General features: G+C 25.0%; 1 protein-coding gene, 1 non-coding gene and 6 pseudogenes across 8 annotated transcripts; 4 read left to right on the top strand and 4 right to left on the bottom strand.

Moving 5' to 3' along the window:
* The first annotated feature begins 97 nt into the window (after window positions 1-97).
* Window positions 98-739, top strand: Bm18270 (annotated as a pseudogene). The gene has a single exon. A coding segment is annotated over exon 1 (642 nt).
* Bm18271 lies at window positions 104-601 on the top strand (annotated as a pseudogene). Its single transcript has one exon. A coding segment is annotated over exon 1 (498 nt).
* Window positions 740-940: 201 nt separating the features above from the next.
* On the bottom strand, window positions 941-1,022 carry Bma-mir-5872. Its single transcript, XR_006228169.1, has one exon. It is a non-coding gene; the product is annotated as a pre-microRNA Bma-mir-5872 (primary transcript).
* Window positions 1,023-1,602: 580 nt separating this feature from the next.
* Bm18269 lies at window positions 1,603-1,773 on the bottom strand (annotated as a pseudogene). Its single transcript has one exon. A coding segment is annotated over exon 1 (171 nt).
* A 211-nt stretch (window positions 1,774-1,984) lies between these two features.
* Bm17100 (Uncharacterized protein) lies at window positions 1,985-2,656 on the top strand (the record flags this gene model as incomplete). The annotated part of the gene is made up of 2 exons (XM_043082733.1): window positions 1,985-2,198; window positions 2,637-2,656. 2 exons carry the CDS (start codon window positions 1,985-1,987, stop codon window positions 2,654-2,656), a joined length of 234 nt encoding a protein of 77 aa, XP_042938667.1.
* Bm18268 lies at window positions 2,342-2,518 on the bottom strand (annotated as a pseudogene). Its single transcript has one exon. A coding segment is annotated over exon 1 (177 nt).
* Window positions 2,657-3,690: 1,034 nt separating the features above from the next.
* Bm18267 lies at window positions 3,691-3,987 on the top strand (annotated as a pseudogene). Its single transcript has one exon. A coding segment is annotated over exon 1 (297 nt).
* Window positions 3,988-4,376: 389 nt separating this feature from the next.
* Window positions 4,377-4,565, bottom strand: Bm18266 (annotated as a pseudogene). The gene has a single exon. A coding segment is annotated over exon 1 (189 nt).
* Between the last annotated feature and the right edge of the window lie 10,106 nt (window positions 4,566-14,671).

The following is a 14,671-nucleotide window of genomic DNA, read 5'->3' as shown; positions in this document are numbered from 1 at the left end:
TAGGATTCACTGAAATAAATGCTATACAAGCGGTAGAATTCTTAAGCGCTATAATCGATCCTGATATTACCTCTGACAAACAAAGCATAGTTGATGTTTTCGCAAGGATGCCACTGGAACCAGGTGTATAATTGAAGTTTAGCTCGCTATAAACAAAGACTTTAAGAAACGTGTTCAACTTTATGCTGCTAAGGCTTACTAAGGCAATTAAATAAATCGGTTAAGGCTTGCTCAATTAGACACTGATTTAAAGAAAGTTTTCTTTATTGTAATTTCCAATTGTAACTTACTCTCTAAAAAGGTTGATTGTGTATCTACTCATAATATACATGATACAAAAACCAATGGCTATTACTTGAAAGATTTTCAATTTATTTTTATTGAACTACCTAAATTGTCTAGGAGTAAAGTAGAGCAATTAATAAATATAGTAGAGCATTGACGCTTCTTTTTTAAGAATGCAGAGGATACCACTGAAACAGATGTAAAAGCTAGCATACGATGGGTTAGATGAGTTCCGTTGGAATGAAGAAGATAAAATAGCGTATGAAGAAAGAGGAATCTAATGAATCTACAGAAAGACAAAGCCATCCTTGAATACAGCTACTAAAAAAGGTAGAGGAGAAGGTGTCAAAACCAGCAAAGAGAGAGGCATCAAATTGGAGCAGAGAAAGGTAGAGTGAAGAAAGCTAAAATAGCAGTACCGAAAAATTCACTTAAGGCAGGTATGTCTATAAGTCTTCCAACGTTGAAAAGAGAAATAATAAAATCAAAAGAACTAAACCTAGTAGAAAAAATAAAAATAGAACAAATAATTATGAAATCAATAACTTCAGATGCTAGCAAGGATAGTAATGAAAATCATTCTAATGCAGAAACAAATGAATACTACCGGAATTATTTACCACACCAGGAAGAAGTCTATCGCACACATCAACAACTACCATCGCTGCTGGTTCACCTCCTGAAACAGTATGAGGAGTATGCTCACCCATACCCCCAAATCGACCACATGATGTCGTTACATGAGGAAATCCTACCAACAATAAACTTCCCATTATCAGTTATAAGTCCTCTTGTGCGTTTTCACTCCATTCTATCATTTCGGCATTGCGGGCTGTCTGTAAATCATTCTGCGCCGACTGATTCAACTTATCCTCTTTTACATTTGCTTTTATTTTCCTCACGTGGTTTAATATCTATCTACATGAATATCTTCCATTTCTTCAGAATGCTTATCACAGATAAGCTCCTCCTTCCTTATTCGGCCAATTCGATTGTGCACAGAATTACAGCTATAGTTGGTGATATATTTGTTCAGTAATGTATGGCAGAGAAGGTGCAAAGCAAATAACCGCAAAGTAGTATTCAACACATATGTCAAACTTTGTTTGCCTCTCTGCTTACTTTATCTCCATATGCACTTGTTGTTTGTTGCTAATTCCAAGTGATTGTCACAAAAGTCTTTCCAAAAAAATCCTTCTACTGCACCCAAAGCTTCACAGTATTCAAATTGTAATAAGTTATTCGTTGCTATGACTTTATATAGTTTAGACAGTATCTATTAATCCACTATCTCATCTGGATACCTTTCCATGAATTAGAAACAAACTTGCTGGCATTGAAAAGTTTTGTAACCAAGCACTTGCCAATTTTGAATATGTTTTCAGAGTAGACTGTATCAACTCCAAGCCTTCAGTCTGCTGTCCAATAACGCACTACATCTGCACCGTATGTATCAAGTATCGATTTTGGAGTTATTATATTACCTTTGATTCACTCCTTCCTCTGCACAATCATCATTCAAACAACCCTCAAAGAAAGTTCCTTTCTCCATATTGAAATAATTTGGAGATATTTCAGAAAAAGACAAAAAATTGCTTATTTTCTCCATATTCAATAAACACAGCTTGCAAAAAAGACTGTACACGTTTTGCACAAGCAATATTCAGCTGGGTAGAGCGTTGCCCTTCAGAGGTAGGAGATGTCGGCAAGGGTGCAGCAGGAGAGTCATCGATGGAGGAGCATGTGGCAGGGATGGGTAATGGCACTGCAACAGGCGCAGCGCTCGGTAATTGCAAGAGCAGCAAGAGAGGCAAGAGCTGGAGCGTCAAAGAGTGATGCAAGCTCACTTAGCTTATTCTGGGCAAAACATGCACAATTGCGCACTTTCTTCCCAAGTGACGTCATGACAATAAGTAGGTAGCATTGGTATTATTAATTACAGTAGCAGCAGCCCAGAGGTACCAGTAACAGTGCTGAGCTGAGATGACATCTTGAACACTTGTATTCTCAAAGAAACTTGGTTGCAAATCAGTAATATTACCATATAAGTCACATCTATTTTTGCAATAACTTTCTCACTGCCAATCCCAATGAAATACAATCTAATAAATGCACTGAGAGAAATGGCTAAAACTATGAATATAGTAACTAATAGCTTAGCGGTGAAGTTGTGCTCTGCACCATAATGGATTATGTTACTCAAGCCTCTGCCAACAAGGAGAATCGTTAAAGCTGAAGATATAAGTGATGAAATAATGCAGATTAGGTTTTATGTAATGAAATAATTGCCTGGTATTAGATCGCATCTTATTTTGAAGTTTCTAAAGTTAAGTTATGGATTTTGACTTCAGGAGAAAGAGGAAAGGCATAGTATAAAGGAACTAGTCTATAGCGTGTCTTTTAAAAGAATTACGCTCACGAAGATTTAATATGATAGTCTGATTTCTACTAAGGACAGCATTATGCCAAGTGCAATGCTCGAAGATAAAAAAGAGGAGCCGCCGTAGCTAATCAGTGGCAAAGTTATGCTAAGTGGTTAGAACAATGTTCTACGTTACCCTTATGTTTATGAGATATCCAAAATTAGCAGCAGATTAAAGGCAAAAGAATTCCATATAGAAATTGTTCACTCTCTAATCCTGTAAATTGCCGCTGCGTTTCGATTTGTAGAGGTAAAAATCTGAAATCTAGGTAAGATTTATAAAGGCATGAGGTGTAAATAGTGCAAAAGGTAAAAAATACGAAGCCATCCCTGTTATACGCTTAATCTGTACAGATTGAGAATAAATAAACAACTTCAATCTCATGATAAAGGATTGGCAAGGTTTATCAAGTTGTACAGCTTTTAGTCGTAACACAGCTTGATATTATACATTAAGGTAGCAAAGCATCAGAAGAAATGCTGTTTTTATACTGTACAAGAGAGGACAGTAGAAAATTGGCATCTACTGGGGGGCAATTTTGTAAGAGAGTTTCTAAGATCTATAGAGCTATAAAATGGTAATGTAAGGCTGTTAAATGCGTCTCAAGCCAATTATCTATACTTTTTTCGAAATTTCGATGAATTATATTTTGCATCTACACTTTAAATGTTATAAGGAAGCTTAAAATTATAAGTTAAAAAATATAGTTGAATATTTGCAAAAAATAGTGTATTACTATTAAGTTAATTTCTTATGGCTTTTTCTAAATTCCTTACCAAAACTGGACCTGACTTTCAAAAAGATCTTTGGCACGAAAGAAGTAAGAATATTCTTACCCATTTTTGAGCGAAGTTTTAGGGTATACTGAAGTTAATACTATGCAAAAAATAGAATTCATCAGCGTCATTATGAATTCTGAATTTGCTTCTGAGAAACAAAGCATGGTTGATGTTCTCTCAACGATTCTGTTGGTAATAAGTTTGTGGTTGAAATGGAGCTCACTCGTGACAAGGACTTTGAAAAATGTGCTCAATATTACACTGCCAAAGCTTCTCAAGGCTATCTGGTGGATTTACAAAAGATTTTCTTTATTATAATATCAAACTGCACTTTATTTCCCGATGAGTGAGTCAATTATATATCTAGCTATACCATAAGAGACGATGAAACTAGTGAGCATGATTTACAAGATTTCCAATTCGTGTTCATTGAACTATCTAAATTTCCTAAAAGTAAAGTAGACTAATTAACAAGCATAGTAGAACGCTGGTGTTTCTTTCTTTAAGTATGCAGAAGAAATAACAGATAAAAACTCAAAAAAGATAGCAGGAGAAGTATTAATCATAAATTAAGCATATGATGAGTTAAACAAGTTTCATTGGGATGAAAAGTACCTAACAGCGTATGAAGAAAGAATAATGAATCTGTACAGAGAGGAAGCTATCCTTGAACAGAAACTTGCAAGGTATGGAAGAAGGAAAAATTGAAGTGGCAAAGACAAAGGCTGGCTGATAGTGTTGACACCAATACTATTGTCAAGTTTACTGGTCTTTCCATCAGTGAAAATGAAAATATTGCAGGATTAGAAGACGCTCATCAGTTAACCCAACGCGGGACGCGGACAGAATGACAGAATGCTATCAAGTGTACGGTTATACAAGGAACCTAATAATAATTGGTAGAGTCCCTCAGTTTTTCAAAAAAATTGTTTTGAGAAAAAAACAAAAAAGCGCACTCAATTTCTGATACCCCGTCATAAACTTCAGGTATGTGGTTGCAAAACTGAAATATTTTAGCACCATTTTCAATTTCTCCACCTTTTGAATTATAGGCTCTAGAGTACAATCGTCTAACCCTTAAAGGAAATAGGAAATTTTATGAAAAAACAATAATTTATTAGAATTTTGCATGTTAAACTATGAAAAAAATTCTAATAATAACAAAGATTTATTTTAATTAAATGATAAAATATTGAAAAATTTCAACTCCTTAAAACAAATAGATATTTTGAACTTAATTGATTAATTTATATGCATTGCACGGATACTGGTCACACACACCATGGTCATTTGACAAGCAAAAATAATAAAATAAACTTTAGAAATTAAGTTTTAATCAATATTTTATTAGCAAAATTAATTAAATTTTTAATTTTTCACGATTTTAATTCATTCTTACGATTAAAATTAATTTATATTTCAAATTTAAATAATACATTTATAAAAATCCCATAATTTGTACGGGTGTTTTGCATACTAAACTAGGTAAGAAGTCCTACTATTATCAAAATTTAATTTCAAAGGATGTTAAAAGTATTAAAAAATATCATTTAATAAAAAAAAAAAATTGATTATTACATACGCATAGTGCGGGAACTGGTCACATACATTGTTGTCATTTGACATCTTAAATAATAAAATAATGCTTAGGCTTAGGCTTAGGGTATACTTAGGCTTAGGCTTAAGCATTATTTCAAATCTAAAAATCAATTTTGGTGAAAATTTTATAATTTGCAAGAGTTTTTGTATATTAAACGGGAAAATAATTTCTAGTTTTCTCAATTTTGATTTTAATTAAATGTTGAAACTATTAAAAAATAGCAATTCATTAAAAAAAGTTAGATATTTCGAACTTAATTGATTAATTTGTGTGCATTTCATAGGTACTGGTCATTTACGGTGTGGTCAATTGACAACATAAATAAGAAAATAAACTTTAATAACTATGTCTTTTTTAATATTCGAGAAGTGATATTAATAAGATTTTTAATTTGTCGTAGATTTAATTCATTTCTGCAGCTAAAATTAATTTTTGTTTGAAAGCTTAAGATAGAATTTTATGAAAGTTTTATGATTTGCAATGAATCAAAACCTTTTTTGTATATTAGACTTTTTTCTATAATTTCTAGTAATATCAAATTTTACTTTAATTAAATGTTAAAACTGTTAAAAAATATATTATTCATTAAAAAAAGTTAGATATTTTGAGCTTAATTGATTAATTTGTATGCATTGCACAGGTACTGGTCATCTACGGTTGCTCATTTGATCAGCATAAATAACTAAATAAACTTTAAAAATTAAGTTTCAATCAATATTCGACTAGCGAAATTGATTAAATTTTTAATTTATCACGGTTTTAATTCATCCTTACAATTCAAATTAATTTTTATTTCAAATTTAAATATCAAATTCTGTGAAAATTTAATGATTTATTAGAGTTTTGTATATTAAAAAGTAAAATGAATCCCTGTGTTGTCAAAATTTATTTTAATTAAATGTTAAAATATTATAAATATCAATTGTTTAAAAAAAAAAAAAATAGATAATTTGAGCTTAACTGATTAATTTATAAGCGTTCCATAGTACTAGTTATTTACGGTGTGGTCATTTGACAAACATTAATAATAAAATAAACTTTAATAATTAAGTTTTAATTAATATTTGATAGGCAAAATTAACTAAAATTTTTAATTTATCACGGTTTTGATTCATTCTTACAATTGAAATCAATTCTTATTTCAAATTTTATGAAAATTCAATAATTTGTTAGGATTTTGTATATTAAACTATAAAATAAATTCTAGCAATATCAAAGAATCATTTTGATTAAATGTTGAAATATTAAAAAAAATCGAATCATTTAAAAAATTAGATAATTTGAACTTAATTGATTAATTTGTTTGCATTGTACAGGTACTGGTCACATACATTGTGGTCATTTGATCAGCATAAATAATTAAATAAACTTTAAGAATTGAGTTTTGAATTAAAATTTCACTCGTGAAAATAATAAAATTTTTAATTAGTCATAGATCTAATTCATTTTTACAATTAATGCTAATTTTTAATTTAAATTTAAAATTGATTTTTATGAAAATCCTATAATTTGTAAGAATTTTTGCATAATAAACTGGAAAATAAACCCTGTTATTATCAAATTTAATCTTAATTAAATGTTAAAATATTAAATAATATCAAATCATTAAAATGTTAAGATATTAAATAATATCAAATCATCAAAAACTAATTTTAATTAAATTTAAAGTATTAAAAAATCTCAAATCATTAAAGAAATAGATATTTTGTACTTAATTGATTGAATTTTATGCGTTGCAAGGTACTGGTCACACACACCGTGGTCATTTGACAAGCAAAAATAATAAAATAAACTTTAGAAATTAAGTTTTAATCAATATTTTATTAGCAAAATTAATTAAATTTTTAATTTTTCACGATTTTAATTCATTCTTACGATTAAAATTAATTTATATTTCAAATTTAAATAATACATTTATAAAAATCCCATAATTTGTACGGGTGTTTTGCATACTAAACTAGGTAAGAAGTCCTACTATTATCAAAATTTAATTTCAAAGGATGTTAAAAGTATTAAAAAATATCATTTAATAAAAAAAAAAAAATTGATTATTACATACGCATAGTGCGGGAACTGGTCACATACATTGTTGTCATTTGACATCTTAAATAATAAAATAATGCTTAGGCTTAGGCTTAGGGTATACTTAGGCTTAGGCTTAAGCATTATTTCAAATCTAAAAATCAATTTTGGTGAAAATTTTATAATTTGCAAGAGTTTTTGTATATTAAACGGGAAAATAATTTCTAGTTTTCTCAATTTTGATTTTAATTAAATGTTGAAACTATTAAAAAATAGCAATTCATTAAAAAAAGTTAGATATTTCGAACTTAATTGATTAATTTGTGTGCATTTCATAGGTACTGGTCATTTACGGTGTGGTCAATTGACAACATAAATAAGAAAATAAACTTTAATAACTATGTCTTTTTTAATATTCGAGAAGTGATATTAATAAGATTTTTAATTTGTCGTAGATTTAATTCATTTCTGCAGCTAAAATTAATTTTTGTTTGAAAGCTTAAGATAGAATTTTATGAAAGTTTTATGATTTGCAATGAATCAAAACCTTTTTTGTATATTAGACTTTTTTCTATAATTTCTAGTAATATCAAATTTTACTTTAATTAAATGTTAAAACTGTTAAAAAATATATTATTCATTAAAAAAAGTTAGATATTTTGAGCTTAATTGATTAATTTGTATGCATTGCACAGGTACTGGTCATCTACGGTTGCTCATTTGATCAGCATAAATAACTAAATAAACTTTAAAAATTAAGTTTCAATCAATATTCGACTAGCGAAATTGATTAAATTTTTAATTTATCACGGTTTTAATTCATCCTTACAATTCAAATTAATTTTTATTTCAAATTTAAATATCAAATTCTGTGAAAATTTAATGATTTATTAGAGTTTTGTATATTAAAAAGTAAAATGAATCCCTGTGTTGTCAAAATTTATTTTAATTAAATGTTAAAATATTATAAATATCAATTGTTTAAAAAAAAAAAAAAATAGATAATTTGAGCTTAACTGATTAATTTATAAGCGTTCCATAGTACTAGTTATTTACGGTGTGGTCATTTGACAAACATTAATAATAAAATAAACTTTAATAATTAAGTTTTAATTAATAATTGATAGGCAAAATTAACTAAAATTTTTAATTTATCACGGTTTTGATTCATTCTTACAATTGAAATCAATTCTTATTTCAAATTTTATGAAAATTCAATAATTTGTTAGGATTTTGTATATTAAACTATAAAATAAATTCTAGCAATATCAAAGAATCATTTTGATTAAATGTTGAAATATTAAAAAAAATCGAATCATTTAAAAAATTAGATAATTTGAACTTAATTGATTAATTTGTTTGCATTGTACAGGTACTGGTCACATACATTGTGGTCATTTGATCAGCATAAATAATTAAATAAACTTTAAGAATTGAGTTTTGAATTAAAATTTCACTCGTGAAAATAATAAAATTTTTAATTAGTCATAGATCTAATTCATTTTTACAATTAATGCTAATTTTTAATTTAAATTTAAAATTGATTTTTATGAAAATCCTATAATTTGTAAGAATTTTTGCATAATAAACTGGAAAATAAACCCTGTTATTATCAAATTTAATCTTAATTAAATGTTAAAATATTAAATAATATCAAATCATTAAAATGTTAAGATATTAAATAATATCAAATCATCAAAAACTAATTTTAATTAAATTTAAAGTATTAAAAAATCTCAAATCATTAAAGAAATAGATATTTTGTACTTAATTGATTGAATTTTATGCGTTGCAAGGTACTGGTCACACACACCGTGGTCATTTGACAAGCAAAAATAATAAAATAAACTTTAGAAATTAAGTTTTAATCAATATTTTATTAGCAAAATTAATTAAATTTTTAATTTTTCACGATTTTAATTCATTCTTACGATTAAAATTAATTTATATTTCAAATTTAAATAATACATTTATAAAAATCCCATAATTTGTACGGGTGTTTTGCATACTAAACTAGGTAAGAAGTCCTACTATTATCAAAATTTAATTTCAAAGGATGTTAAAAGTATTAAAAAATATCATTTAATAAAAAAAAAAAATTGATTATTACATACGCATAGTGCGGGAACTGGTCACATACATTGTTGTCATTTGACATCTTAAATAATAAAATAATGCTTAGGCTTAGGCTTAGGGTATACTTAGGCTTAGGCTTAAGCATTATTTCAAATCTAAAAATCAATTTTGGTGAAAATTTTATAATTTGCAAGAGTTTTTGTATATTAAACGGGAAAATAATTTCTAGTTTTCTCAATTTTGATTTTAATTAAATGTTGAAACTATTAAAAAATAGCAATTCATTAAAAAAAGTTAGATATTTCGAACTTAATTGATTAATTTGTGTGCATTTCATAGGTACTGGTCATTTACGGTGTGGTCAATTGACAACATAAATAAGAAAATAAACTTTAATAACTATGTCTTTTTTAATATTCGAGAAGTGATATTAATAAGATTTTTAATTTGTCGTAGATTTAATTCATTTCTGCAGCTAAAATTAATTTTTGTTTGAAAGCTTAAGATAGAATTTTATGAAAGTTTTATGATTTGCAATGAATCAAAACCTTTTTTGTATATTAGACTTTTTTCTATAATTTCTAGTAATATCAAATTTTACTTTAATTAAATGTTAAAACTGTTAAAAAATATATTATTCATTAAAAAAAGTTAGATATTTTGAGCTTAATTGATTAATTTGTATGCATTGCACAGGTACTGGTCATCTACGGTTGCTCATTTGATCAGCATAAATAACTAAATAAACTTTAAAAATTAAGTTTCAATCAATATTCGACTAGCGAAATTGATTAAATTTTTAATTTATCACGGTTTTAATTCATCCTTACAATTCAAATTAATTTTTATTTCAAATTTAAATATCAAATTCTGTGAAAATTTAATGATTTATTAGAGTTTTGTATATTAAAAAGTAAAATGAATCCCTGTGTTGTCAAAATTTATTTTAATTAAATGTTAAAATATTATAAATATCAATTGTTTAAAAAAAAAAAAAATAGATAATTTGAGCTTAACTGATTAATTTATAAGCGTTCCATAGTACTAGTTATTTACGGTGTGGTCATTTGACAAACATTAATAATAAAATAAACTTTAATAATTAAGTTTTAATTAATAATTGATAGGCAAAATTAACTAAAATTTTTAATTTATCACGGTTTTGATTCATTCTTACAATTGAAATCAATTCTTATTTCAAATTTTATGAAAATTCAATAATTTGTTAGGATTTTGTATATTAAACTATAAAATAAATTCTAGCAATATCAAAGAATCATTTTGATTAAATGTTGAAATATTAAAAAAAATCGAATCATTTAAAAAATTAGATAATTTGAACTTAATTGATTAATTTGTTTGCATTGTACAGGTACTGGTCACATACATTGTGGTCATTTGATCAGCATAAATAATTAAATAAACTTTAAGAATTGAGTTTTGAATTAAAATTTCACTCGTGAAAATAATAAAATTTTTAATTAGTCATAGATCTAATTCATTTTTACAATTAATGCTAATTTTTAATTTAAATTTAAAATTGATTTTTATGAAAATCCTATAATTTGTAAGAATTTTTGCATAATAAACTGGAAAATAAACCCTGTTATTATCAAATTTAATCTTAATTAAATGTTAAAATATTAAATAATATCAAATCATTAAAATGTTAAGATATTAAATAATATCAAATCATCAAAAACTAATTTTAATTAAATTTAAAGTATTAAAAAATCTCAAATCATTAAAGAAATAGATATTTTGTACTTAATTGATTGAATTTTATGCGTTGCAAGGTACTGGTCACACACACCGTGGTCATTTGACAAGCAAAAATAATAAAATAAACTTTAGAAATTAAGTTTTAATCAATATTTTATTAGCAAAATTAATTAAATTTTTAATTTTTCACGATTTTAATTCATTCTTACGATTAAAATTAATTTATATTTCAAATTTAAATAATACATTTATAAAAATCCCATAATTTGTACGGGTGTTTTGCATACTAAACTAGGTAAGAAGTCCTACTATTATCAAAATTTAATTTCAAAGGATGTTAAAAGTATTAAAAAATATCATTTAATAAAAAAAAAAAAATTGATTATTACATACGCATAGTGCGGGAACTGGTCACATACATTGTTGTCATTTGACATCTTAAATAATAAAATAATGCTTAGGCTTAGGCTTAGGGTATACTTAGGCTTAGGCTTAAGCATTATTTCAAATCTAAAAATCAATTTTGGTGAAAATTTTATAATTTGCAAGAGTTTTTGTATATTAAACGGGAAAATAATTTCTAGTTTTCTCAATTTTGATTTTAATTAAATGTTGAAACTATTAAAAAATAGCAATTCATTAAAAAAAGTTAGATATTTCGAACTTAATTGATTAATTTGTGTGCATTTCATAGGTACTGGTCATTTACGGTGTGGTCAATTGACAACATAAATAAGAAAATAAACTTTAATAACTATGTCTTTTTTAATATTCGAGAAGTGATATTAATAAGATTTTTAATTTGTCGTAGATTTAATTCATTTCTGCAGCTAAAATTAATTTTTGTTTGAAAGCTTAAGATAGAATTTTATGAAAGTTTTATGATTTGCAATGAATCAAAACCTTTTTTGTATATTAGACTTTTTTCTATAATTTCTAGTAATATCAAATTTTACTTTAATTAAATGTTAAAACTGTTAAAAAATATATTATTCATTAAAAAAAGTTAGATATTTTGAGCTTAATTGATTAATTTGTATGCATTGCACAGGTACTGGTCATCTACGGTTGCTCATTTGATCAGCATAAATAACTAAATAAACTTTAAAAATTAAGTTTCAATCAATATTCGACTAGCGAAATTGATTAAATTTTTAATTTATCACGGTTTTAATTCATCCTTACAATTCAAATTAATTTTTATTTCAAATTTAAATATCAAATTCTGTGAAAATTTAATGATTTATTAGAGTTTTGTATATTAAAAAGTAAAATGAATCCCTGTGTTGTCAAAATTTATTTTAATTAAATGTTAAAATATTATAAATATCAATTGTTTAAAAAAAAAAAAAAATAGATAATTTGAGCTTAACTGATTAATTTATAAGCGTTCCATAGTACTAGTTATTTACGGTGTGGTCATTTGACAAACATTAATAATAAAATAAACTTTAATAATTAAGTTTTAATTAATAATTGATAGGCAAAATTAACTAAAATTTTTAATTTATCACGGTTTTGATTCATTCTTACAATTGAAATCAATTCTTATTTCAAATTTTATGAAAATTCAATAATTTGTTAGGATTTTGTATATTAAACTATAAAATAAATTCTAGCAATATCAAAGAATCATTTTGATTAAATGTTGAAATATTAAAAAAAATCGAATCATTTAAAAAATTAGATAATTTGAACTTAATTGATTAATTTGTTTGCATTGTACAGGTACTGGTCACATACATTGTGGTCATTTGATCAGCATAAATAATTAAATAAACTTTAAGAATTGAGTTTTGAATTAAAATTTCACTCGTGAAAATAATAAAATTTTTAATTAGTCATAGATCTAATTCATTTTTACAATTAATGCTAATTTTTAATTTAAATTTAAAATTGATTTTTATGAAAATCCTATAATTTGTAAGAATTTTTGCATAATAAACTGGAAAATAAACCCTGTTATTATCAAATTTAATCTTAATTAAATGTTAAAATATTAAATAATATCAAATCATTAAAATGTTAAGATATTAAATAATATCAAATCATCAAAAACTAATTTTAATTAAATTTAAAGTATTAAAAAATCTCAAATCATTAAAGAAATAGATATTTTGTACTTAATTGATTGAATTTTATGCGTTGCAAGGTACTGGTCACACACACCGTGGTCATTTGACAAGCAAAAATAATAAAATAAACTTTAGAAATTAAGTTTTAATCAATATTTTATTAGCAAAATTAATTAAATTTTTAATTTTTCACGATTTTAATTCATTCTTACGATTAAAATTAATTTATATTTCAAATTTAAATAATACATTTATAAAAATCCCATAATTTGTACGGGTGTTTTGCATACTAAACTAGGTAAGAAGTCCTACTATTATCAAAATTTAATTTCAAAGGATGTTAAAAGTATTAAAAAATATCATTTAATAAAAAAAAAAAATTGATTATTACATACGCATAGTGCGGGAACTGGTCACATACATTGTTGTCATTTGACATCTTAAATAATAAAATAATGCTTAGGCTTAGGCTTAGGGTATACTTAGGCTTAGGCTTAAGCATTATTTCAAATCTAAAAATCAATTTTGGTGAAAATTTTATAATTTGCAAGAGTTTTTGTATATTAAACGGGAAAATAATTTCTAGTTTTCTCAATTTTGATTTTAATTAAATGTTGAAACTATTAAAAAATAGCAATTCATTAAAAAAAGTTAGATATTTCGAACTTAATTGATTAATTTGTGTGCATTTCATAGGTACTGGTCATTTACGGTGTGGTCAATTGACAACATAAATAAGAAAATAAACTTTAATAACTATGTCTTTTTTAATATTCGAGAAGTGATATTAATAAGATTTTTAATTTGTCGTAGATTTAATTCATTTCTGCAGCTAAAATTAATTTTTGTTTGAAAGCTTAAGATAGAATTTTATGAAAGTTTTATGATTTGCAATGAATCAAAACCTTTTTTGTATATTAGACTTTTTTCTATAATTTCTAGTAATATCAAATTTTACTTTAATTAAATGTTAAAACTGTTAAAAAATATATTATTCATTAAAAAAAGTTAGATATTTTGAGCTTAATTGATTAATTTGTATGCATTGCACAGGTACTGGTCATCTACGGTTGCTCATTTGATCAGCATAAATAACTAAATAAACTTTAAAAATTAAGTTTCAATCAATATTCGACTAGCGAAATTGATTAAATTTTTAATTTATCACGGTTTTAATTCATCCTTACAATTCAAATTAATTTTTATTTCAAATTTAAATATCAAATTCTGTGAAAATTTAATGATTTATTAGAGTTTTGTATATTAAAAAGTAAAATGAATCCCTGTGTTGTCAAAATTTATTTTAATTAAATGTTAAAATATTATAAATATCAATTGTTTAAAAAAAAAAAAAATAGATAATTTGAGCTTAACTGATTAATTTATAAGCGTTCCATAGTACTAGTTATTTACGGTGTGGTCATTTGACAAACATTAATAATAAAATAAACTTTAATAATTAAGTTTTAATTAATAATTGATAGGCAAAATTAACTAAAATTTTTAATTTATCACGGTTTTGATTCATTCTTACAATTGAAATCAATTCTTATTTCAAATTTTATGAAAATTCAATAATTTGTTAGGATTTTGTATATTAAACTATAAAATAAATTCTAGCAATATCAAAGAATCATTTTGATTAAATGTTGAAATATTAAAAAAAATCGAATCATTTAAAAAATTAGA

The sequence above is a fragment of the Brugia malayi genome, assembly GCF_000002995.4.
Source record: "Brugia malayi strain FR3 genome assembly, contig: Bm_008, whole genome shotgun sequence".
Classification (NCBI taxonomy): Eukaryota; Metazoa; Nematoda; class Chromadorea; order Rhabditida; family Onchocercidae; genus Brugia; species Brugia malayi.
This window is presented reverse-complemented; position numbering and strand designations above follow the sequence as displayed.